The sequence below is a fragment of the Cuculus canorus genome, chromosome Z (assembly GCF_017976375.1).
Source record: "Cuculus canorus isolate bCucCan1 chromosome Z, bCucCan1.pri, whole genome shotgun sequence".
NCBI lineage: Eukaryota > Metazoa > Chordata > Aves > Cuculiformes > Cuculidae > Cuculus > Cuculus canorus.
Window position 1 is genome coordinate 5,254,282 of NC_071441.1, and position 27,484 is coordinate 5,281,765.

The 27,484-nt window shown below is 37.7% G+C and overlaps 2 protein-coding genes across 2 annotated transcripts; one reads left to right on the plus strand and one right to left on the minus strand.

Annotated features, from left to right (window-relative positions):
• The first annotated feature begins 1,137 nt into the window (after positions 1-1,137).
• CCDC152 (coiled-coil domain containing 152) lies at positions 1,138-18,088 on the plus strand. The gene is made up of 10 exons (XM_009564927.2): positions 1,138-1,221; positions 3,275-3,347; positions 4,060-4,181; positions 5,153-5,258; positions 12,555-12,623; positions 13,670-13,734; positions 15,184-15,286; positions 15,986-16,113; positions 17,002-17,088; positions 17,591-18,088. The coding sequence occupies exons 3-10, from the start codon at positions 4,095-4,097 to the stop codon at positions 17,711-17,713; spliced, it is 768 nt and encodes a 255-aa protein (XP_009563222.1). The 5' UTR covers positions 1,138-1,221; positions 3,275-3,347; positions 4,060-4,094; the 3' UTR covers positions 17,714-18,088.
• On the minus strand, positions 17,803-25,992 carry SELENOP (selenoprotein P). Its single transcript, XM_009564926.2, has 5 exons — positions 25,835-25,992; positions 24,193-24,396; positions 22,257-22,469; positions 20,433-20,550; positions 17,803-19,589 (listed from the first exon to the last, which is right to left on the minus strand). The coding sequence occupies exons 2-5, from the start codon at positions 24,381-24,383 to the stop codon at positions 18,945-18,947; spliced, it is 1,167 nt and encodes a 388-aa protein (XP_009563221.2). The 5' UTR covers positions 24,384-24,396; positions 25,835-25,992; the 3' UTR covers positions 17,803-18,944.
• Between the last annotated feature and the right edge of the window lie 1,492 nt (positions 25,993-27,484).

The window sequence follows — 27,484 nt, forward strand, 5'->3', positions numbered from 1 at the left end:
ACACAAAAATAAAGCCTGGCAGAATCCTAAGAGTGTTAGGGCAAGGTAATCTTAAAGTGACTTGGTATTAGGTGTTCCAGACCAGGCTGGATGAGCCTTTGAACAGTCTGGTCTAGTGGAAAGTGTCCCTGCCCACGGGCAAGGGAGTTGGAACCGGATGATCTTTAAGGTCCCTTCCACCCAACACCATTCTATGATTCTATTAAATTTCACTAACAGAAAAAAAAAATTAACAGTGCAACTTTTACTTCTTCATATTCCAAGCAGAATGATGGGTTTCCCAGTGTCCCCAGAGCAGCAGTGCGATGCTCAGTCACCGCCAGCACCTCGGTGGCATCGACCCACTGAGATCAGCTCCTCTTCAGCGCTGAATCCCAGCTCCGCCAGCTCAGGAGGTGCCCCCAAATCACACTGGGCATCCAAAAAACCTTGTGGTCCCTCAGACACAGGAGGGACCGGCCAGGGAGCATCACTGCTCAGTAGCCACAGTGACAAGCATAGCGTAAATACTGAGCGGGATCGATCAACCGATTGATCTCTGTCTGCCACGAAACGGTTCCCATTCAACTTCTCCTTGTTGTTGTTCGAGGGAACGTTCATTCACACACCAAACGCCCCCTCAGCTGTAGCTGAAGTCGACAAGCCGCCTCTTCACGTGCATTTGATGCCCCGCGCAGATGGACGAAACGAGGGCATCAACAGCTGCGGCGTTCCAGGCTGGTTTGGGGTTTTGGCGACTGCTGGCGCTGCCCTTGCGACGTCTCAAGGCAGAACGGGACGCAGTACCCCCAACTCCGGCACCACCCTGGACCCAAACAAACGTTTATCCACGGAACACCTCACCAGAGCCGTCAGCACCACCTCCACCCCCTCGCCTCCACCCCGCCTCCACCAGCACGAGGCGAAGCGGTCGAGCCCACCAGGGAGGTGGCGGGGGGACGGGGCGAAGCGACCCCCCCACGTGGCGGGCAGTGGTACGCTCCGTCGGCAGCGGGCAGAGGGGATGGGCAGTGGTACGCTCCGCCAGCGGGGGGGAGAGAGACGGTGTGACCCCCACGGGCCGGCGTGGTACGGTCCGGCGGCGGGGCGCGGTTCCCGCCCTCAGTGGCTCCGTCCCGCCGCGTCTGGCAGGGCTGAAGGCGGGAGAGGGTGTTCGGTGCCCGTGGGGCCGTGAGGGGCTCGGGGCTTTCTCGGGACGCTGTGTGCGGGCAAACTGAGGAGGTGCAACAGGGGAAGGGGCCACCGGGCTCAGCAAGCGTCGTCGGTGCGGTCTGCGGCACCGCAGCCGTGCCGCTGTCTTGTCGCGGGTGTCTGAAACCCGGGGAGGGACTGGGGTTCAACCGCGCTGTGGCGGTGATAGTTTGGGTCTTTAAAGCGTGCGGGCAGTGTACCTTAATTGATACATTTGAAGCATCGGTCGGGGCAATCCCAGTTTCAACACAGGGTGGTGGATGATGTCCTTGAGAGCAGCCCTGCAGAGAAGGACTTGGGGGTGCTGGTCGAGGAGAAGCTCGAAGTGAGCCGGCAATGTGCGCTCACAGCCCAGAAGGCCAACCATGTCCTGGGCTGCACCAAAAGCAGCGTGGCCAGCAGGGCGAGGGAAGAGATTCTGCCCCTCTATTCCTCTCCTGTGAGACCTCATCTGGAATGTTGTGTCCAGTTCTGGAATCCTCACCGTAAGAAGTATATAATGCTTTTGGAATGGCACCAGAGGAGGGCTACAAAGATGATCGGAGGGCTGGAGCACCTTTCCTACGAGGACAGGCTGAGATTTGGGGCTGTTGAGCTTGGAGAAGAGAAGGCTCTGAGGAGGCCTTATAGTGATCTTCCAGTACCTGAATGGGCTACAAGAAAGCTGGAGTGGGACTTCTCACAAGGTCATGGAGTGATAGGACAAGGCTTTAAATTGGAAGGGAGAAGATTTAGATTAGACATAGGAAGAAATTCTTCGCAATGAAGCTGTTGAGGCACTGGAACATGTTGCCAAGGGAATTTCTGTGTTCCCCTCCCTAGAAGTGTACAAGGCCAGGTTGGATGAGGACTTGAGCAGCTTGGTCTGGTGGGAGATATCATAGAATGGTTTGTGTTGGAGGGAACCTTAAAGATCATCCATTTCCAATCCCCCTGGCATGGGCAGGGACACCTCCCGTCAGACTAGGCTGCTTAAGCTGTTATGTTCCAAATATCATAGTTCAAAACAGGTGGGAAGCTTAACAAAAGTGCCTTCCGGTGACATAACGTATATAATAAGATACACAAAAATAGAAGTGATTAGTTTTTCTGTTGGAAAATTAAAACATATCGTTTTTTATTTGCTGGTTTAGTTCAGCAGGAGCTTTATTCCCAGTGGCACGGTTGCCCAGTGCTGCCAAGGCCTGAGCACATCCTGTGTTCTGGGAAAATAAATGATGCCATGGACTAAGGAAACACACAAAACAGCGCATGACATGGCAGCTCCATGAACTGCCACCTTCAGTCAAAATTTAGAGGGTAAAACACAGCTTTATGAGCATGATAAAAAGGAGAGGGGGCTGAGAAATATATAAAATGTAGCTTATGAAAAGAACTGGAAAGATCAGGGCTTGACATTTGCAGTGTATATTTAGATTATCAACAAGTAGAACATTTAAGATATGTAATTATTAGGCAAGATTGAATGTCCTGGATGAATTATCTTAAAGTCCACTTTAACAAATGATTGCATTGAAATAACGTAAGTGTGTAAGAATGCAGGCTTTGTTAAAAATCCACTAACTTAGAAGTGTTAGTTCTCTAATACTACATATTTTCTTTTAAATTGTTAATTAAAAAAAATAATTAGCTTTAGCTAATGAATTAGTTTTAGTCCCTCTGAGGCAACAGTGGATACAAGAGAAAAATGGGTATTAAACACACAGAACAAATATCTTACTGCTTTGGCAAAGAAGTTACATACACATAAAGACTTGTATATATTGACTGATTGAGAAAATAATTCAGTTATTTTGTTTCCTGCTTAATAGTTACTCACTTAGGTATCTATTTCCCTCTAATTTTACTGTAGGTATTTCTGTCTGGAAACCTATTCAGTTTCTGGGTACTGCACGCATTCTAACTTCATATCTCATTGCAGTTTTTTGTTATTCATAAAAAGATAGTCCATATATTACCATGTAGAATTGATGATTTTGTCTGGCATATGTGGTTTATTGGTTGGGGAAGTTTTGTTTTGTGGAGCGTGAGGTTCCGATACAGTTTAGATATTTTTAGAAGCGTTCGTACTTGCGTCTTTCAGATCCATCTCTGTTGAAGGCTCTCTAAGTAGAATTTCTACTAAAAACAAGAGTGTGTTCATAATCTGGAGTTATGTGAGTACTTTTCAGAATACTGTCTTTTTACTCATACCGAAAGGTTTACATACTGCAGTGTCTCATCACTGATATTAATGCAAATTTTTTATGAGAAAATGTGAAAGTAACTTGAAGGCTGCATAGTTAGGTACTAAAGCTTCTACACAGGTAAAAAGTCTAGGTCCTGCATGAATGCGTGCCAGGTAAAATCTCATTTACTTAAGTAACATTTTTTAAGTTAATAAAACAACAGAATTTCATATGTTGTCTCTAAAATACGCATAGTAGAGAATGAGTAATTGTTTCAATGGATGGAATTTCTGACTCATTAAAATGAGGGCAGGAAGACCAGTCTGTTTCGGCAGTGTATCTAAAGAGAAATTAGCCATATGTTTTAAAAGCATCCTCTGTGCAGACCACTGATACATTTAGGTAAAAATACATCCTTTTATCTATGGAAGTGGATTCGGGGTTTGTTTTTTAATTGCAGCAAGATATTCCAGATTTAACTATATCATCTAACGGTTTGACAGATTTTGCTTGGGGTTTCTGACATTCACTGAGTTTCCTAGAAATGGAAGATCTTAGGGTGCTTGAAGTTCAGCTTCACATGCAAAAAATAGTTTTAATTTAAAAAGATGTTATTTGTTCAGCTTACATGTGTGCATATAGAATCTTTTCACGTAATATGGATGAGAAATATATTAATTCATAGGTCTGTTTTTTATAGGTACAGTGATCATTAGATTATATGGTGAGAAATAAATGAATCACAGCCATGAAGAAACTATGAAGAAAACCAGCGTGGTGAACCTTGATAAACTTTTAGTTAACTTCTCAGAGATAGAAAAAGTAAGTGAAAACAGTAAAAACATATGAGAACCGCTATCTATAAATATTTTGTGACCTTTTAATAAGCTTTTCAAGTGAAAATTTCTTTTAAGTTATATCAGTTTATTCTTTATTAACATGCCATTAATACCAGCTTTCTTTGGAAGGTGTTCATATTGACTGTATCACCATGTTACGAGTGACTTCCAGGGAGCCTGTGAAGCCTCTGTTTCTGTTCTAGAATTGTAATGGTGCAGAGGCCAATTTTGGCTTCTCAGGAAAAGCCAAAAAGCCACTTCTCAGGAAGTATAACTTTGTATCAGAAGCTGCTGTTGAAGACAACAGTGTCACACAGCTTTGCTGGACTGTCCTTTCAGAAATTGTTCGTTGTTCTAGCAAAGTGTTATTGCCATAGCAGTAGCGTCTGTTCTTATACTCCATATGCATTGAGCTCTCTTTATCTTACTTATATGTTAGTTCTTGAAAGACTGATCCTCTGAGGAAAATTGGTGCTGTATTTCTTGTTAGACCCATTTTGTCCAGCCCTGTGGTGATTTCCTGACCAGTAAAACCATACCAGAGATAATATAAAAAAGGTACCGAACATAAATTTAGCAGTTCTCATGGAAAAAGCATGTTGTATCAATTCCTGTTCGCGCTCATCACTCACGTTGGTGCTCATTGAGGTCATTGGCAGCTTCATATGCAAAGTAGTAGAAAGAACCTGGCTGAGGATTGATCCAGACTGTGGACTCCAAAACTGAGAAGAAACTAATTTATAACTAGGGACATAAGTTGGCACTCTTAGTGCTGCAGAGTAGACTCAAATAGCATAAGCTTTCAAGTCTAGCATTACTTTTCTAAGTAATGGCAAATTCTACAGGTTTGTGACTGCAGTGTTGTGAAATTGTTAAATAATATATTAATTTAAAAATCAAGATTTATAACATAGAGTATATTAATATAACTTTAGTGTTTTTCCAATATTCTAGAAAATATCAGAAATTAATGAAGCAAATAACTTACTGGTTCTTCAGCTGGAAAAATGTAACAGGCTATTAACATTAAGTCAATCAAAAGAAGAATCAGCAAAAGAAGGCAAGTTATTTTTTAAGAAATGGTATGGGTTTTGCATATATTCAGGAAATTCTGAGAAATATTTCCATTATTTTCAGTCATATAAAATACAAAACTATAATATCAAGGATCTGAGATATTGTGTAAATAACAGTAATGCTTAATCTTACGTCATGTAATAGAATCCATCTCATTTGCATAAGCCAGATAACTAATCCACAAATGTGTCTAGAGAACTACATTAAAGTAACTGTTTTCCAGTGATGTTAGTACCCATCCACTTCAAGGGATTTTTGAGTTCGTGCAATACCTGTGAAAGAGAAACTTTCCTTTTGTATTTTTGTTCATTTTTTCCTTTTATCGTTTTTCTTCTGATTGCTTTATATCCTTTTCCTGGGAAACAATGTGTTAGCAGGGAAGAAGAGAGAGGATAAATTGAGTTTGGTACACCTGATGATATTGTGCCAATTATTTACCTTGCTGTTGTGCCAAATGTTTACCTTTCACTTGAGCTTCTAGTGAACTCCCACAGTTTACAAAGCTAACGTTTTTCAGCAAATTAACATCAGGAGTTTTTCTTGAAGTGCTATCCTGTGAGTTATGTTAAACCGTAAGTAGCTCAGAGGTCTGTATAGAAGAACAGTGTCAACATCTGGGACTAGTAAGGTCAGCACTGACACTGTTGCACTCCCAGCTGAGCTGTTCCGTTGGTATCAATATGATAGTTTATCTGGTCACCGGAAATGCTTTGCCCAATGAGAAATTAGCCACATGCATTCCTGAATATGTATTTTGCTGCATTCTGAAATGTCAAAGCTTACATGTAACTGGAGGTGGCATGTCAGACTGGTGGGGCTGGTGCTCTGAGGTTACATAGAGAATTATATCTTAGTTGTATGTGCATTGTGGTTTGTTTAGGAAGAACCTGATAGCCCACTTTGGGGTTTTTAATATATTTTCCCTGTACCATGCTGATTAGGATATTGAAGTTTTAATATTCCTCCAAATTTTGCTCATTTAAATTGATTGTGTAAGGACCTTGAGTATCGGTGGAAGCTCAATGTTTTGTTCTGCCTAGGCATTTGTTTAACTCCTCAAGGACTAAAAAGTTGTCCAAAGTGATTATACTTCTTACCTGTGTGAGATTTAATCACTGAATAGGTCAGATTAAACAGTGTGACAGCTCATTTTGTGTTTATAATGTCACCATCAAGATTTTATCTCAGTGACATTTCCAATTTGGTTATGAAGTGTAAGGAATAGCATGTCATCCTTCAAGGCTGAGTTCAGTTAAGCTGACACCACTTTTCTAACTTTATTCCTTAGGCTATACTTGTGTTAATATCAGCTTTAATGTGATCTGCTTGAGTTGTTTTTCTTTTACTTTGTATAGCAAGTGTCATTATGGTGCTAAATAGTTATGAATAGCAATAATAGCTAATATTATAAGGATTCAGACTGTTACAATAGAAGCTAGATAATGAAATGGCATTTACTATTTTACAGGTGGGAATTGTATGCCTCCACATCATAACAAAAAAGTTGCCAAATAAAAGAGGAATTGAAGAGAAAATTATTAAATTAACATTTTGTTGTTTTTTATGGAAGTATATCTTTTCAGATGGGTGTTCAAAAAGAGAAATAAAATCTCCTACTTAGCATAGTTTTGTGGTTGCTTATCCTTCTGTAGTTTGTGGAGTTGCTGAAAGGTGCCATCTTTTCATAGAACTTTGGTTCTGACGAGTCAGCTTGTTAAAAGTTAAGAGAACAAGGTAGGAATAAGCTTAGTTTCACGCTGGAGTGAGATTACCAGTTGGTTTCGCTTAGATATTTGCTGGGACTTGAATAATTTAGCATAATCCAAAAAGAAATTGGAAAAGCGAGCGAGCAAGTAAGTGAAGCTTGCTAATGGTGCTAATCTGTTTAGTTCTACCAAGAATCTCATTATACAGAATTACAAGTGATAAAAAGGGAGATGAAAACCAGTAGCAGTGCATTTGGGAAGCATTATATATAAACAGTGGCTGGCCTTAGATGGCTGCTTCTCAGGAAAGAGATCTTAGTGTCCTTCTGGGCAGTTCTCTGAAAATACCAGGTCAAAGAAGCAAACACAGTGAATAGGCTTGATTATGGAAGAAGCAGAGAAATAAAAAGCATGTCCTTGTAAAGCCTATGATTTTTGTGTACTGTTCTGGTCCCCACATCTCAAAATGGACACACCAGAACTAGAAAAGATAACACGGAATGTGGCAAGGTTGGGTGTTGTAAGGGAGGGGCAAAGGACAGAGAAGCAGAAACCGATCACGTAACAAGGCCCACAAAAGTAGGGGCTTCACAGCTGAGACTCATTCCCACCATAGCGATGCAGGCCCAGTGGGGGCTGCCAGAGCTAGCCAGAAGTCCACGTTACCAAACAAGTACGTAGTGATGGAACAGGACTAAGGTCAAGACTGGAGTCAGGATGAGGTACAGAAATGGTAACAAGGGCCATACATCGTCTAGTGTTTGTTAGCAGGTCCCTAGTGAGGAGGTAAGTATGCAGTCAAGCCAAGAAGTCACGCCGTCTGTCATGACCAGGGTCTAGATCTACATGGTATGTGGCTGCAACACAGCTGCAGCATAGCTTAAGGTAAGCCAAGGGCAAAAGCCTCAGCTTAAAAACAGCTCCCAAGGGAAGCATGGGCAGCCATTTCTGGATCTCCTTCCAGCTTTATTCTAAGAGCTGTTTATCAAGATCACCAACTGTACTCAGTTTCTAAGTTGGCTTTGAGCGCAGCCAAACACCCAGAAGGTGGCTGAAGGACAATGCACTTGGGACCCTCACAGGTCTGGTCACCATTTTGGAAAATCTGAAAGAAGGCTTCAAGTAGACGAGAAACTTTTCAGCCTGAATAGAAAGAATAGAGCTGATATGACTCATAGCTGTAAAATTATGAATGGCATAGAGAAAGTGCATAGGGAATGACTATTCATTTTTTATTGTAGTAAGAGAACTAGATGGAAGTTAAACTTTTTGATTAATTTAAAGCAAATGAAAGGAGGAATTTTTCCATACGTTACAAAATAGAGTTGCTAAATGAATTCCATAGAAGCTTGTGGATAGCAGAAGTATAGATTAGTCTAAAAAGATTAGAAAAATTAGAGAATGCGGAACAGTCATTCAGAAACAGATCAAGAGGCCTCGTTATTGACAAAAGCAGAGGGGAGAGAGTTTATAAAAATATATTTTTTAAAAAAGGAAAAGGTGGATTAAAAAAGAGAAATTATTCTTGGCATAAAAGCTGTGAGGTCAAAGATGCCAGTGAAAGTAAAAGAAACAAGCTGGGAAATCAGAGCAGCTGGGATGACTGCTCCAAGGACTATGTAAATAGAATGTAATGAAAATAGATGAAAATCAGCAGAGATGTGAGTTTTGTAAATAGAAGTGCCTCAATTCAATGAGATAAGAGGGAAGTTATTTGGGAAGATAGTTGTGCTGATATAACTGAAGAGACCGAACTCTGGAGCTGTTTTGAAACGTGTGATAGGAAGAAAAAAATGTGGCTGGCAGAAGTCCACATAAAAATACCAGAGCAATCAGCATGAAATATGAACTAAAGTTTTAACAGCAGGGATATTCAGGAAAAAAAACCCCAAATCTCAGTAATATTGAAGTCATAATAGTTGTACAAATTTGTACAGGTATAGATAGGAGGCAGAATTGTTGGAAGCCAAGGTTTCTGGTCATTAAGAGAGATTGCAGAGTTGTTAGTAGTAGCAACAAAAAAAAGCGAAAAGCAAGAATTTGGAACAACGTGAGACTTCAAAGAGATGTTTCTGAAAGCTACTTGATGATAAAGAAGTAAAAAGTAAATGAGGGATGTCAAAGGGGCAGAATGCATATAGAAATTAAGACAGTTCTCATGGTTGTTTTATTAGGTTAACGAGCTTACCAATAAAGTAAACACTTTAAGTGTCATGGCATGAAGTGCGTATTAAGTTTATATTTTCGAACCGTATTCATTAGTGGTGATCAGAAATCAGAATTTCACGAAGTATCTTGGGGCAGTAAATTGCCATAATCTGTGGTGGATCCTGTCAGGTGTTCAGGCCTTCAGTTATAACATTACTGGAGTGACTGTAATATTAAAAATATTTTGAAAGGACATTACACTTGGTGTAGTTATTATAAATTGTATTGAGTATATGTTTCCAAAGCATTTCACTTTTTTTCATTTTGAAATGGATGGAAATGGTCTTTGCGCCTTTATTGAATTCACCTGCACATTGACCCTTCAGAAGGGGTGATAGCATAGTGTGTATTGAGAATCAAGAACACTAAGTTTTGTGTGTAATAATTCAATCGTTTGTAAAACCTACTTGAAAGTCAAACCACTGTGGGATTAAAAAAAAAAAAAACACTTTATTCTTTTGATGAGGTTATAGAGTGATCCTGTGCAAGACTGGAGAAGGTGCAAGAGACCAAAGGTAGCAGTGATACTTCCGTTCTTACTCTAGCCACAGTTATCCCAACAGACTCTAATTGCAAGAATGGATTTTAAGCAGTGATTCTGCCAACTGTGGCTTGGAAAAATGGACTTATCCTAGCCTTATTCCCAGGCTCCTTGTCAGAACCCAGCTCAGCCACATTTCCTAGAAGTATCATTTGGTCCAAGGGCAACAAAAATCCCTAGGTTTGGACTGCTATGTCAATTTCTTGATGAAAAGTGTCAGCACACGGTCATAATGTACATTCTCGAGTTGAAGAGCATTCTCAAGTTCATCCTATGACAAATTTAATACAAAAGCAAATGAATTACAGGATAGGTAAACAACTCAGCCTTAGAATGTAAGGCTTGTTAGTAGACTACGAAACAATTCACAGAACAGCTAAGTTAAAATGAGACACTATGTGCTGGTGGATGGTTCATTCACCCATGATTCCAAATAAACTTGCTGCTCTGAGCAGAGGAGCAGAAAAAGCACTACGGAAAGAAAAGCTGTTGGTCCGCTTGCCATGAAGGTTTTGTGGCCAGTGACCGTGGCGAGGAGGAAGTGGAGTTTTATACTGGCTAAAGAACTCCTGGTTAGTGTGAAAAACAGAAATAGGAACAGCATTTCACACCCCAAAAAATGTCAAGCATGTGTGAGAACCGGAGGGCTCCTTGATATCCTTGATTGCCAGAAGTTTCTCTTTAGAATTGTTTAAGGTAGGACTGGGAATTCTGAAGGAAATGCGAAGAAAGAAACCTAAAACTCAACAAATAGAAAGTAAAACACTTTAATCAAAGATAAGGTGGGAAAAGATGAGCAACTGGACAAGTGTGTACATGTTCTGAAGGGCCATAAATGAGCTTTGTTTTGTCTTGATATGTTCTTTGCTTAGTAAAGGTGAGGTTCGGGACCACAGTTTTTGCATAGTGTAAATTATTGCCCGTCCACTTAAAACAGATACACATCTAGTGTTCTTGTTTTCTACTCCAAAGTTTTTCTTTAGTGACTAAATGCATTCTTTTGGTGCAGGCTACGATTTTGAACTAAAATATACTGTAGTTTTTTAAAAGAAAGTGCACTATGGAATTCTTACGGTAGCATATGCATCTTCAGGACTACATATTTGTTGACTTAGTGTTTCAAAGGTGTTAAAGGAAAAAGTGATTCATTTAATTGTCAAGTTAGAAAACCCCAGTGGCTTCAATTATAAATGCAGATGGAAGAAACTGCAACAAATTATAGTTATTAAACAGGGGAAAAGAGCATTTAGGCTGTTGAGTCTTTCTGCACGTAGGGAATATTCTTTACAGGGAGGGAACCACACAAAATCCATTTCAAATGTTTTGATAGTGATGCACAAATTTGCAACCATTTTTTTTCTTTTTCATTTTTAACGTAGGTAAGCAAAACTTGTGGGTTCCCAGTAATCTTTTCCATCAGTCACAACTGTAACTTCATAAGGGATTTGCCAAGATACGTCCTTTAAAGATAAGGAAGATAAGCAGATATTCTTGGGACTGGACAAATGGGTGGCTTGCGCTTAAATAGCTGAGATTCATTGTAAAAGTAGCTGCTGTACTGTTGTTTACTCAAATACATAGATCTCTTTCCAATTTGTGCACGGATTACAAGCAGTTTTGTTTATTTCTATACATTTTGAAGTGGGAGGAAATTTCTAGGAGAACTAGTTGGTACAAATGGGCATGCTAGCCTAATGCTTCCAACTTTGAATAGGACTTTTCCACAAGTCCTTTTGAGCCATTGCAGGAAGTGAGGGGAGGCAATGTTTCTGTGCTGTTTGTCCGCCCTCTACTGGTTTTTTTTGAAGCATAGAATGAGAGAACGCAGCTAAGTACGGCCAAATGAAAAGCCGACTTGATGAAAAAATAGACTACAGGTCAAAAAGATTGACTGGAAAACTGAATCTCTGAGCTTAATTAATCTTTTTGACGCTATTACTGTGTAATGTATTCTTAATTATAGAATCTATAGTTTTCAACAGAGCTTTAGTCTTATGACACATAACTTAGCATGCTTTATCTGCTGCAGGAATTAAAAGTTACTAAAAAAATTCAGAAATTTAGTGCTGCTCTGAAAATAGGAAGAAAAGTCGTAAGAGCAAGCAATCTCAGTTTTCGTGTCTCCAGTCTTAGAATATTTTATAAAGGTACTGGTAAGGTTACAAAAGAACAAAAGGGATAAAAATAGCTTTTAATGAAGACCAGATGTTTTATTACAGGCAGCCCATATGGTGTTCAAATATTAAAAATACAGTTAAAAAAATTTTAAAATATAAATATGTAAACTGATAGCAAGTTGCATGCTTATACACATGCATACATATAATGATTTTAAGATGAGATAATAGGGATGTAGGAGCATATTCTGAATCTTCACATTTATGTAGAGCAGCAAGATGAATGTGAACATGAACTAAAAAGGAGGTGAGAAAAAGCAGTGGGTGGATAGTGTTAGTCTTGGCAAATATTCTGTCAGGAAAGTAAGCTTCAGTTTCGTTAATTATATCAAATTGCTGCAATGGAAAATCTCGTTATTTCCCAAATAGCAATAACATCTTTGTTTTCTGGCTAGAACCAAAAATGAAATAGTTTTATGAAATTGTTCGTATTTCTTGATAAAATTGTTTTTAATGTGTCATCAAAGTAAAAGCTAAAATTAAGCAGTAACCATGTAATGGTAACGTGAATTATCTCTGTAGTAGGTAAGAAGATTCAGACTAATGTTTAATCAAGATAACTATAAAATATTGGAGAAAATTTGTAAACAAAATATTAAAATTATGAAGAAATTGTTTAAAAATACTGGATTTTTCATTTCTTTTAGAATGTACTACTCTACAGAATGTGATAAAAGGTCTAACACAAACCATTGAAAACCAGTGTAACGTGAAAGGTAAAAGCAAAATTGTTCTTACGTATTCTGTACTGTGCTGTAATTTAGAATTAGCAGGCATTTAATTTTTTGTTTATATTTACTGGGTTTTTTCAGAGAAATTCAGTGGCAGCCAAATAGAAAGGGAAAAAAATATATCTAGAATCAACCCTGTGCAGATTTTGGTGGACTGTATGCTTAATGAATGTCTATTGCTATTATCCTAGCTAGAATCCACATGTAGAATAAGTTCTGCCTCACCGAGTTGGGCTTTAAATTTATTTCAGCATACCACAGGCAATTTTACAGAAACTGAGAAAGTATCATTCAGCTATTGGACCACAGTCTATCAAAGTGCTTATGCATACTTTTTATTACTTCGTAAAACCAGAGTCTTAATCCTCAGTTTAATATTGCTAAGAGATTCACTCTTATCCACAAATACTTGACAAACACTTATTGCTATTTTAAAATAAAATGTATATTTACTATATCTTTGTGCCAGAATATATATGTATACCATGCAGTTAATTTTATAGCCCTTGTGTGTTCAAGGTGTGTTAGTGTAAATATTAATATATCTCTGAAAAATTTGGAAGTACAGGGCTGCTTTTAATAATCAAAGTGACTTTCAATAATTCAAAAAAAAGCATTATCTGCTTTTTCTAAATTCTGGTTTTTATATACTGCTTTCTGGCCTTTTAGAAAAAAGTGCTTTAAAAGTTCCATCTTCCAATTCAAAACTGCTGTAGACATGATAATAATAATTTCTTTTCTGAGACAAAGAACTTTGCAGCTAGATTTTATTGAATCAGTTATCAGAAGGCTAAAATACAGTTTAAAGCAGTAATACCAGGCAAATACTATTTTTAAACCATGAATTTTCTTGTTAAATAAAATGGAGACTGAGATTATGAATTCTATAAATTATGATTATCATGTCTACTAAAACATTTCTTAAAGTTCAGACAAGTCAAAAAATGAAAGAAATTTCCTTATTCTTCTTCTTCTAATAATACTGCCAAAATGTACTTTTCGGTGTATTACATGTTTTTTTGTTTACATAGATGAAAATGATAGACTGAAGGATACCATTCACATCTTGGAAGAGAAATTAAAGGTTTGTGAACAGGTAAGTCACAAATTATTATTCTTTTAAGAGAGAAATAATATTTTATCTCTATTGTAGCAGTTCAAATACCTTTATATTCTCAGATTTGCTACTGATACCATTACTGTTGCACTTTTTCTAACACATATTAGGTGTAAAAAGAGAAGAGTTGTTCTTACATCAGTATCACTATGAGAATTTGTTAGCAGGACTAAGAGGACAAAACTAAGTGCTGAGAACTTTGCCTCAGCCTAAGATGCACTTTTTTTTTTAGCTGTATTTAGCTTCAAATTGAACTTTACATCCTCAAATCTAATCCCTTGCATTAAAATAAATTTTTGTTTGGAAATAAGGTTTTGATATTTCTTACATCAGTTGTACTGTGAGAGAATCAAGAATTGTCAGAATTTTGTCTATAGTTTCTTTGGGAGTAAATGCTATGAAGGTAATAAGTCTCTACCTTTTACCTGTGTGTGATAATAAATTCCATTTACCATCTCTCTGCTTTTTTTCTGTGCTACAGTTACAGATCTGTTGGCTGTATAGGATTATGAATCTCACTGCTGATTTTCATTGCCAGTATTTGTACAAAGTTTGAGCTAAAATTAAATTTTGATACCAATAGAGCTGTTACCTTGACAGTTTGAGAATAAAATAAGTAATGTCTTCTGAAAAACATGGGAATATTATGACTCTATACATTATATCCATGTATGGGCATGGTGGAACTTACTGTTGCGGCTCTGAAGGCAGTGACTTGACTATGTCCATGTATACTATTACTACGAATCAGTAACCACGTTTGTGAGTGCCTCCAAGCACTGCTGTGCTGAATGTCTGCCTACCTTGTCAAAAGGCAGTGACAAGGGCTTGGAGTAAGAGGTAAGAACCTCTGCATTGGCAGCTACAGCCACATCCTTGGTAATTCTGGAATAGTTACTGGAACAAACTTAAAATAGGTGTGCTCAAACTCTTCGTTTGAGTATCAATGTCAGCAGCATCATTACTGCTGATATCACTAGTGTTTCTCCTGCTGCCAGGATGAAGTTGTAGAATCTTTGGTGTAAGTAATATTAACAAAATGCATACTTTAAATACAATTTTTTGTTATACATTCTTGCAGTCGAAAATGCTCAATAGTAAAGCTGTCGTCACTTAACTAACTGCAGCATTATATCATATCCTGGACTGGGAAAAGGAGTACTACGTCTCCATTTGCCTGTTCTCCTAATAATACAGTTCCTAGTTTTATATTAACTGATAGCTGTAATAATGAAATCCGCTGTATTTTTCATCCATGCACTTCAGATAGACTGTGTAAAAAGCAATTCGGCATTTTGCATTTACTGGATCAAGGATAAAGCAAGTAGTTACTTAGAGAGTACTGTATGTTATTAGATTTAATGTGCTTTGCAGAAGGCTAGCAGCACAGAAACCTTAAGATTTTTATGACAGTTTTTACATTTGCAGGAATATAAAGATGAGATTGAGAAACTTATGACAGAAATTAAAAACAAAGAGGAAGACCACAAATTGGAAATAACACAGTTGAATTGTGACATAAGAAAACAATGTAAGTTCTCTGAAGACTGAATGCTATGGCATTGGGTAAAACATGTAAGCTGTAGGAGCTAGGATAAGTGCATGTACAAGTTCCATTTCTTAGCAGAAACATATGATAGCTAGAAGTGGACAGTGTGTAATTGAATTTTATCTTTGCTCAAGAGACTAGATAGTGGCAATACGTCAATAGTACAGCAACAGAGAACAAGCAGAAATTTCCAGACAGGTAGGACAGATGCTGGAAACTTGAACCTAAAAATCTGAAGGAATAAAATTTTGGATTAGCTGTTGACTGGAAAATTGATTTGAACCACAAGCTGGGCTGCTGTTCTAGCTGTGCTCAGGAGAGTCGGACATTATTTTCACAAATAAATAACATTGCAATGAAAAGAAAACCCAAATTTCAATATTTTTTATTTTTCCATTTTTGGTATAGCCTTTAAGAGTAGAATTTTTTAGTCATACACTTCACTGAAGAAAGCCAGACAAACTCTGCTTCAAACATGATGATGCTTTAAAGAAACTCTATCTTACTGGGATGGGACAAGATGGTTTTCAAGTAGTTTTAATATATGGGGTTTGCTTGAATTAAGTGGTTCTCTTGTGAAATATTGACCTATTCAAGAAAGTTTTATTATTTGGGAAATTATGTCATTTTTCCATCTATACATATGCTATAATAATCATATTTTGTGTACTGTATTACTAGTTGAATTAAAAGAAGAGGAGTATAGAGAACAGAGAGAGAAAAAAGAACTGGAAATATTAGAACTAACTAGACAGCTGAAAATTCAAAATGAAGAAAAGCAGAATGAAATAATTAAACTGCAGATAGAGGTATACATTACAAAGCTGACTTAAGGTCTTTTGGGCATTGTGTAGTGAAAAATGTTAATTAGTACTTAACAAAGTATTATGATGGAATCCAGGAAACTTAAAAACTTACAAATATCAGTTGAATATGCTCCCTTCCATAGTGGTGTATGTGTCACTTCTGCTCAGGAATCGAGATCTGCTTACTGTAAAGGGACACCAACGTTTGCTGTGTTCTTGTTTTAAATTAAATTATTTTGAAAAGCTTGTTAGTTTTTGAGCTATAAAAAAATTAACTGGTGTTTTCTACTTATTTTTATTCTTTTTCATTTCTGAATGCTGGAAAATGTATTTTTTGTAAACTTCCAGGAGCTTTAAGACTCCTAATCCTGCAGAGATTTGAGTCACAGAATTCAGCATGTATTTCATGCCTCAGGGTTTAAACCACTTTCATTACAGAAACAATTCAGAAAATAATTCAAACTTTTCACATATCAAAAAAGAAACAAAATGTGAAAGTGTTTGGGCTGAGTTATCCTTTGAAGGTGAGGGAAGGATGGTGACTTCAGAGTTTTTTAGCATCCTCTGGTTTTTCTCCAGCAGACATGCAGCTATAGAGCCTTCAGTAATTTTCCAGCAGTTCTTTTGTTTGTCAAAAGGTATTTATCATATTTGTACTGTTTACTTTTTGCAATATTTTGAGGCATTTTTTGAAGAAGCATGACTTGTAATTGCATCATTTTTTAAATAAGTAGCTTGATTGTTCTAGGATTAAATAGTAAATAAAGTTGCTATTATTGGTTTCAGGTACAAAAACCAATTAGAAAAAAAAGTCAAAATTATACTTTTATTATTTAACATGCTCTTTTTCCTGTTGATGCTTAATGTTTTGTCTTTTCCTGGTTCTTTCAGTTCAATGCTAAATTAGCAAGAGTTCAGAATAAAACAACAAAATCATTTTCAGATGCTTCTGTCTTGCCACAAAGTATCTATCGAAGGGTATGTTCTTTAATAGCCCTAGTAGGCAGACTCTAAATCCTGTTACAGCCCGCTTCAAACAGAAGCAGCAGTTCCCTGGGGTTTTACTGTGTTTGTTCTCCAGAAAAATGGAATTTGGGATGGAGTTTGATGCCTTATGGGGGTCCGTCTTACTCTCCCACGCATCCCTCCCACCTCTAGACAACAAATTTCATCTCTGTGTTAATGTTGATACAGCTAAAATTCAACAACAAAAGCCTGCATGTGAAGTGGTTTTAGTACGGAATTGTTAAGCTGGGAATTTAAGATAGAACTGACATAAATTATGTATGTGCAATATTGGTTTTGTAGGCTTTAGGACCTTGGGGTCTCACAAAAGTAGGATTCTAGGGAAGTAATTTTGTGACATAAAATACTAAGAAAAATATTCTATTAGAATATTTCTCACTAGTAATAGCATATTGTACTGTTACATAGTTCTATACGGTGTTCAACAATGAAAGCCTTTGCTTTTTTTTAACAGAAACTCCAGCATCTGCAGGAGGAGAAAAACAAGGAAATTGAAATTCTCCGAAACACCATAAAAGACTTAGAGCAACGTCTTAATAAAGGCCAAGACCTGCACCTCAAACGGAGGCGATTTTGAGTAAATAATACAAAGTACTTCAGTGGTACATACAATGAGAAATAGAACATTATATTTAAAACTGTGCACCGCGAAGTAAAAACAAGCTCTGAATACAGAATATTTTTATTTGAAAACGTTCTTGCCAAATATTCCAAAGACATGCATTCTGTTTATATTCAAGGCTACTTTCTTGCTTTTCAGTGTTCACAATAAAGAGATTCAGGTTTTGTAGGAGTAATAATTTCCCTATTAAACCATCATTAATTATGGTGTACACTTTCAAAGCAGTTTTCTTTTCTTGAATATTCTCTTCTTCATTCAGGAATCCTTCAGACAACTATGTTTTTACTTCAACTCAGTTAATCAAAGGTTAGGAACGCTAAGGTACAGACAGAGAGATTATACAAATCTAAGTGGTATAATACCTTACTAATCAACACAGATTATCAAATTCAGCACTGTTATAAACAAAGTTAAAAATTAAACCAAGTTTAAATTTGTTCCACCCCTCCCTTTTTTTGATACTGATTCTTTATGAAGAGTTGTTAATACTGCTTCTCACTCAAAGCACGCTCTTACTGATTTAGTGGGATTTTACAAGCTGTAGTAGTGTGTATTAAAGAACCCCGATACCATATCTAATCCACAAAAGTTAAGCATGTAAATCTGCCTTTAAAATAATGCTATTACTGCTTCTATCTTACATTTGAGATAAAAAGTTATCTTGGCGTGTTCCCTAAGCTTTTCTTGTGCATATTTTGTATCCCCAGGTTAGGAAAAAAAAAAAAAAAAAAAAGGCAACTTTGGAATATATTCCATCTTCTTAATAAAAAATGATTAAAATATCTGTTTTGGTTTTCTTCTGTTCTTCATTGCAAAACATCAGACAGGAACCCCTAGGTCATAGTTTATGTTCCTGTCCTCACAAAGGCAAGGAGAATGTTAGGAGAAAAACAAGACAGACAAATCAATCAAGAATGTAGACACCTTCCTACTACAACTGAAAAACAAACTACAGGTCAATTAAAGTCCTTTAAATTATGAAGCTTTTCACTGATGGAATTTGACAGGTATTCCATAATTCTAAGAGCACTGCTCTGGAAATCTACTGCTTTGCACTATTTTATGTCTATACACCTGTCAGTATAATTTTTAACCAGGGGCAATAAAACCACTTAATCTGCTAATTTTTCCACCTTCACGATCGTATGAATTTAGGTAGTAGGACTCCCTTGCATTTTTTAGGTGTTTAGTTTGTTTTTCAGGCTCAGTTTTTTGCCTTTTCCTGTCATTGTGAGGTGTCACTAGTTTCACTTTCTCCTGCTGCTGGTGACTGTCAGGCAGCAGTGTGCAGACGTCACTGTCAGGATTCAGTGATGTCCTCTGCTGACAGCTGGCCGTGTCACCTGCAAGAATTTGGAAGTGCTCCACGACACTGTCAAGTGACAGAATTTCCTAGCTCTTCAAACAAAAGGTGTCGGCAATGGCAGCATCAGCTACTAGAAGCTAGGTCTGATGCTGTCTGCCAGTTTCAGGTTAACAGGTTTTTGCAGCTGGTTTTCCCTTTTTTTCATAGCCTTTTATCTTGTGTAATTCCCACACTTTCTCCTGGAGGGACAGTGTCTACCGGTTCATGACTACCTATGTGATCATGTCTGTTACGGCCAAAAGCTCTGTAACGCTGACTGCTGGTATGATGATGTCTTTGAGTTTCAGAAGGAAGGTGATGGTTCTCTTTTTTGGAATGATGACTGCCCTCATGATGGTGGTGGTGTCTATGTCTGTGTGGGTGATGGTGATGTGAATGATGACCTGCTGGTTTGGGTTCTATCTCTGTTGGCTCTTCATCTGCTTTTTTAGTGATGTTTTCACATACATCATTAATATCCGATTCCTGCAAAACAGAAGCTTGCATTAAAGGCATTATATATAATTAAACTAGCTGTGAAATATTAATTAGTGTAACCTTTTTGCAGAATCTGAAAACCAGTCTCAAATTATTTAGGTTAACTTTGCTGGATGTATCAAAAAGAACCTTTGTTTACAGCACCACTGATAATTAGACAAGTATCTTAATGTAAATTTTTAGGAATTTTAATTGCAAAAGAAGTATTCTTTTTCTAGGATCCCACACATGACCTGCCCAAGGCCTACATTTAACTGGAAAACCATATGATGGGATCCAAAATGTGGGATCTTCTCATTGTGCTTTCGTGACTATGTATGTACATTTCTTGATAATCCTTAGAGTAGATCTGATCTGTGGTTACATAAAGCTACCCTGCTTTTATAATGGTAACAATAATTTGCACCTTCCATTATCACTTTTTTAAAGTAACTATTGTATACTGTGTTTAAATGTGAACTAAAAGGAGTAGTAACTCAAACCAGTCCTAAGATCCTTTAAAAAAATTAGCGTGCATTAAGTGCCTACGCATCCCCAAAAACAAGAGTAGCTACTCCAGAAACAGAATTAGCCTCCAAGATTGCACTTAGATTTCTGAAAATTATTTGCATTTCTATCAAGGGCCAGAATTCAGATAATCAGTCTGTTATAAATCGGACCTAATCCACTTTAAAAAATGTTTAAAAGCTCTCTATCAATACACATGAAATGTCTAAATTCTAGATCACGTCTTTTTTGATTAATCACACAGAAATATTAACTTTTTAGTACGGTTTCAAGATCAAATCCTGTTTCCTTTCCTAGTATATATAGAATTAAACAAGAAAATACCATGTAGGAGCAGTTTCCACACTTGTTTTCACAGTACGCAATCTTAATAGCGTCTTCTACGTATCGGAAAGACAGGAAGGAATAGGGCAGGCCCAGATGATACACGAGACGGCCACATCTAAGGAAAGAAAGAACTTTGTGGTTACATAAACATATACCTAAAACTAAGTATCTCTTCTTATCATAGCTTATACTCACATCAATGAACCCACACCATACATTCCCATGGAGAGTGTTTCTTCGCAACGTGTGTTTACAGCCAAAACTAGTGTCTGCTTTACAAACGTTTGCCCACTCCACTGCATCACTCAGTAGTGGGAAGTGTGATTTCTGGCTGAAATCAGAACTGTACTGGTAGAGGCCTCTAGTTCAGTGGCATTTAGACTAGCAAAGGTACACTTATTACAGACCTATCTTGCAAATGAAGGAGACCATTTGCAGAACAGTACCAATCACCACATAGTTGTCACATCCTTACAAAGAATGTTTTAACGCAACATAACCGGAATGTACACTGCAGAGCATCTGATTTACTGATGTAGCGTGCATGAGAGGGTTTTTACTGCGCCCGTTTACCCCATGACGGCCTTTGAGTGTTCTCGTATGCACTTGACTGCACGACTTGTACATTCCAAGGAGCCGGAGCAAGTGCACAGCTTGTATACAAGTGCCCCTTGTTAAGCATTGCACCTGCAATGTCAGCGCACAGTCCTCCAGCCTCAGCTCCCTATTCGTCTGCAGCATGCCCAGCACCAGCAACATAATAAAAAATAATATAATAATAATAAATAATATATATTAAATATAATATATATATATATATAAAAAATAGAATATATAATAAATAATAAAGGTCCCTAGAACGGTAATGGATCATGGCCAAACTAGTGCCAAACCAGTTCATGTTGTAGGTGTATCCTGTGTGTCAACAGCACAGAAGTCTTCAGGCAATCAGCTTTGGGGCCCCTCCATGGCCTGCATACAGCCTTGTTATCTTTGTCTGTCATATGACAGCGACCTGCCGTATTTGGGCATATTTGCAGCTGTAACATGCAATCACTTTCTAAAGATCATTCCAGTTCCAATTTCATCTTACAAGCTTAATTTATTTGATCAATTTCATCATATTAACTAAATTAAGTAATTTTCTAATTCTTTATTCAACTTAATTATGTTTCAACATGAACTGAGAACGTTCACAACAGTAACATAATAGTAGTTGGATGTACATGTCAGAAACATAGGATTTCTCAAGTAATTTCCATCATATCAAGACTGAAAAATCAGGATTTCAATTTAAAAGTTATCACTGGATCTGGCAAAACATAGATGTCCCATGATCTTACAACCAAAAAGCTACTTTCTTCCAAAGTTTTAAGTTTCACCCAGACACTAATTTTTCCACATGGCTGCATGGCATTTTCAACAACTCCAGTCAAAATGTTTTCATGAGAACTCCAATACTTTTCCTGTTTAATTCTACTTTCACATGCATAGATGTAATATAGTTGTCTGAAAATAAGAAAGTCTAAGACCAGAATCATGCTATCACATTCTACACTCAGTTACATTAATATAAATCCAAAGTAATATAAAGAAAAAATTATTTCTCCCAAACTTACTTAAGCAAAAGCAGACCTTTCTTTTGTAGCCTCGTTCCAGTAAATGCAAGTGTTTTATTTAGTGCAACTTAGAAGCTGATTATGATGTTTTTCTTATGATGTAATCAGGTTATTTGCAAATCAATTAAATAATATAGAGACTTACAAAGCTGTATTCTAAATACGTACAAATACTTTCCTGTGTTCCCCTCTAAATACAGACCTGTCATAGATGAGGAAGTCATCTTTGTTTCCATTTAAGGTGGTCCAGACATCATCTTGCTGCTCATCTTGCTGGTACACAGTGATATAGTCAGAAACACTTTCTTTCAGTAGGTGAAATTTCCTCTGGGAAGAAGCTCCCTGATGGTTGACAACAACATATGTGATATTGACCAGTCCTTCATTCTCCAACTTCAGTCGCAGGTCCTCCAATCTAGTGGAGAGTGTAAAGAAGCAAGACTGTAAATAATTACAGAATCATAGGATTTGCAATGTGCAACAAAAGTTGACATGCTCCATCTTGGGTTATTATAGTGAATGTTATTTTTTCCCAGCTTTGATGGCAACAGTCTAACACAAATAAAACATTCTTGCGATTTGCCATGACTATCAACAATAACAGACTCTGCAATAATTAATAAGCCATGGCCCCTGTCCTTGTGAGTAGAATGCAGTACCGAGTAAAGCAGACATTTATTTTCAGATCAAATTCAGTGTTACTTTTATTTCAGTTTGTTCAACCTCTCCGTGGTGTAACACTGCGAGTTCATCCGATGTCTTTATTTAAATGCTGAGGGTGTGGTCACATAGTCGGTTAAAAGATGCATACTGTAAATACAGCAGGGAGATGAATAATCCAGAAAGCAAACCTGCACTAAAAACCCAATAGTTCTCCCACTCATCTTGACATGGCTATTTTCTATAATGCCCAGGAAACAGATATTACAGCAACTGGGATGGAAGGATTGCTATAGGATATGTGTGTGACCTGTCTAGCAGTTATTAGTCTTTCCCTTTGGCATCCCATCACACATTTTTTCTTTGCTCTACAGTGCAGAAAGCTGGTTTCTCGCTGTACAAGGTGAGGGTTTTTTCCTTTTCCTTTGTATCTTTCCTATTGAATTCCTCTAGAAAACTTTTTTTGTAAGTTTCAGGAAATAAGTCTAGAGCTTGAAAGAGTCTTTAAAAACCTTTCTAAACTGTACAGAATCAAACCCAACTACGCTGAAAGCCAACCACAAGGCGTACTTTTGACTTTGATGGAGCCAGATTTACCACCACTTTTTAAAATCTAGTTCTTGTGAAACTTGCAAAGGCTATTACATTATGAAGCTACGCAGCCTAGAGAGGGAATATAATATGTTATTACAGTGATTAAAATCAATCTCTGAAACTGGGACTATGAATTTTTAAATGGAAGTGATTTCACAATCAATAAATGAATCCAAGATAGGGACTGCACGCTATTCCCTTTTTTGATTAGCTCAAAATTATTTTCTTGCTGCTGTTACTGTGGTGATACCTAATTATTTCCACAGAAGTAGAAACCAGCACACCAACATCCCAGGTCTTCTACAAAAATCTATCACTGATTCCCTTGAATGCCTCATCAATTTTTTGAAAGGCCAGCCTTTACCTTAACTTTTGGACTTTTTTTTAGGACCTCTGAACAGGGGCTGGTAATGCACATTAAAAGCACGTTTTGATTTTCTTTTTCCACTATAGATATTATATAAATGTGTGATCATGGATCTCTGTTTTAGGTGTCAGTGAATTACAACGTTTCTTGGCTTCAGCATCTTTGCTACCTTAACCATCTGTTGTTGAACCACAGTCTTGAGAAACTGTTTCTGTTGGGTTTTCATGTGTTTTGGGTTTCATTAACAGGAAGGTGAGCATACTTGCATGTTGTAAACACAGTCTGAAGCAGATAATCTGTAGCCATCAAGAGATAAACCTGAGCCACTGGCACAGAACGCTCCTGCTGAGCGTTAACCTGGTCACCGGTCACACATCCCAGTTGGCATAGCAGCATCTGAGGAACTTAAGAGTTCATCGAGTGCTTCTTTAGTTGGGCACATGAATTATCCTTCGATGGCATTAAAAGTTTGACCTGTCACACTTTAACAAAAACTGGGAGAGAGATTTACACTCACCTGGAAGCCTGCAGCAGGCACAAGTATCAGCTAGCTTGGAGGAGAGCCACCACCGTCACTGACCCTCTAGAATTCATCATTGGGTTTTCCTCCCCAATACGCCATTCTGGGGGCTCCTTGCAATTCTGGATCTCTGCCCCTCCTCCTGGGAGGAGACAGAGAGCCAGAACTAGCCCCAGCCCTGCCCACATGGCTGGGCTTTATCTGGAAAAGGAGAAAACAAACAAATCAATCCCCAAAGTTCAGATTCTGAAATTCCCATAACAAGACACAGCAGGATGTTGGCTCCATTCAGTTTAAAAAAAAATCAGTAAGAATAAATTTGAGCTACTTTCTTTACTGCTTGATCATACCCCTTTCATTTTGCAGTGGAGTTGCCCTGTAATAAATAGCTATTATTTTTTTGGTTTTGTTTTATATAAACAGTTGAAAAATGTTCACCATAACTGGATTTCTTTAAATGCTACTAACAGGACTACGTTCTTACTTTCTCTTTCTAAGTTCTTCTTGACCGTTTTTAACACTTCAGTGATTTTAAAGTGGCCTCGTTTCTTGTGTTTTGGAATCAGTTGTGCTGAGCCAGTTTACACCGGTAAGAATCTAGACTAGTTCACTCACAATTCCAGAGTAATTCCACTGACATAAAAGTACTCATTCCAACAGTGTATTTTGGGACACAGCGAGTATTGTAGAACCTGGCAGATATTTAACAAAGAAAACTTACTGATTTTTACAAGTGTTTCTGTACAATTTAGATCCCATTGATAAAAATTGCTTAAGAACACAGACACTTGAAACAATTTTGCAAAAGCAGGAAATGAAAACTGAGTTTCAGGATTCCTCAGATCTTGCAAAACCTCCTACCCAAATAGTCCATTTAATGTTTATGAAAATCAAACCATATGCAAAATTCTACAAATATCTTTTCCCTCTACTCCATTGATATAATAATTTTGGTTTAATATGTTCAGAAAACACCCATTACTGGAAACACATAGAATTGTAAAACTGGTCCCAAACACATCCTAGGTTGTGGAATTGTATAATTTCACTACTAGCATGAAAGTCTGCGAGTAAACACAGAATGTTTTGGAAACACTACGTTCTGCTAAGTAACACATCTCGTTCATCTTCTTATAATCTAAAAAAAAAAAGTTAAAAGTTTAATAATTTTATCTTTTAAAACAAAAGCCAGCTGCTGTAAAGCCAACAGTATTTGTGAAATCCATCTGTTCCTAATGTTTCTTCCCTGCAATACTACTAGAAGGATTTTTGGTACAATACTTTGAAGATTAAACTGTAGCTCAATATATGTCAACAGGACCATTTTTTTTTTTCTCTTTCCGTCCATCTGGAAGGCTGCCAGCCTTTATACCCACTATAAACACATCAAACTCCTATGACACCGTCTACACCACTACAGCTCCGTGCAGCACCAGCACACGGTGCCCAGCAACAGCTGTCTCGCCCCGTGAACTAGAGGAGAGCTATGTTCTGAATTATACTTCTTTTCGCGTTTCAACTTTCTCATTGGTTTGCAATGGAAATTTCCACAGTCAGCCTTTTCAGGCAAAGAAACAAGCAGACACTCTGCCAAATATTAAGTCATGAAGCTCTTTCATAGCAAAACCAGCACACTTACCCTTTCCTACCCCCACTCCTTGGCAGCTCCTCTTAACTCCACTGCAGAAGAAAACAGTATGAGGAAAAGGGCTGTGGTATTTATATGGCTCTTGTTTATCTCACTTTGCAGATACAGTTCAAAGTTCAGGGAGCTTATTCTGAACGACCTTGCAAGCAAAGCAAACTCCTTTAGCAAAAGGAGCTAAAATATTTCTGCATTAAGTAATCCTATGTCTAAACCATTTATTGTGCACAATGGAAAGATATTTTTAATATAATAACTCCGAATACCAAGTTATGCAGTTTGTAGGTCACCCCAGTGAGCTGGAGGTAGTGGTACAGCCAGAAGAGGGGGGTGAGCCAAAGAGTCATTATTTTCTGAACACAGTGGTAACCACAGTGAGAGGGGGAAGGTACTTCTCTATTTATAAAAACGCTGAGCTAGCAGTCTTTTCTCTCATGTGCTTTATCTGATCTTTGCCTTAGAGAATGGTGTGTGCTGTCTGAAGTATGTGCAGTACAGAGCTCCTTTTGCCCAGTTGCTCTTGGTTACCTCACTCAGCTTTAAAACTTAATTTCTGTGGAACCTCCTGGTTTATCAACTTCTGTTGAAGGCTGGAGCTCAGGCCTTTACATTTAAATAAATCTAATTACATGAAAGCCATGAAGCTCTACCAACTGGCAATAGCCACTTGACATTCTGTATTAACACCATTGTCACAGAGGTATCTGCGGACATTCAGGATAAATTGTTTCTTTACTCCCTTTTCTCAGCGAATCATTCATGCATGGTGTGTTTTATTTTGCCAGCAGTTCTGTTTCCTTCAATGTACATGTTATCTGTGTTTAGGGAGAAATAAATGTTTAAAATCTTGGTGTGCCCTCAGAGTTTTAAGGTGGTGAGATTTGTATTGATTAGTTTTATAATCTGAGACTTGTCTACTGCACAGATGAGTTTTATGCTTCTTATTGTGTGTAAGAAATAAAACTGCCAGCCTTGGGGTTTATCCTGTAGAAGTCCTGGGCTCAAGTCAGCGGAAAGAAGAACGAAGATCCGAAGTCTTATTTGATATTCTTGGAGAACACAATGCAGAAAACAGACTTCAGACTGGGACTGGATATTTTTTTAAAAGGTGCACTGCACACATTCCTTATATTGTCAGGTAAACACATCCTTGCATTCTTTGCCAGGCTGGGACCTGACAGCAGGGTTCTTGCCAATTATTGCAACATCTCCAAGGTGGAGATACTATCAAATAAAGAGCAATATTCCATTCCCATTTCTTTTTCACCATCGTAGAGATGAACACGCAGAATGTTTGGTTAACATAGTCCTGAGCCTATAAGCTCTTTGTGATACCACTGAGTGCTGCTGAGAGTAGCAGCTCACAAGTATTGAAGAATAAAGCATCCAGGCAGAGTAAACTGAGCTGAAGCTAACTTGTAAAACAGCCACCTTTCTGTGGAAGGCACCTTGAAGATGGAAACCTACAGTGGTCACAACTGAAAAATTAGTATTTACTCCTACACAGTATGCAGAGACACCTGCAGATCCTCAGTTTCCTTACAGAGAGTTGAGAAGCAGCTCTTGTTAGCAATTATAACTGCTCCAATAAATAATATTTATTATTACATTACATTTTTATGTATTTATTATAACCCCTATAAT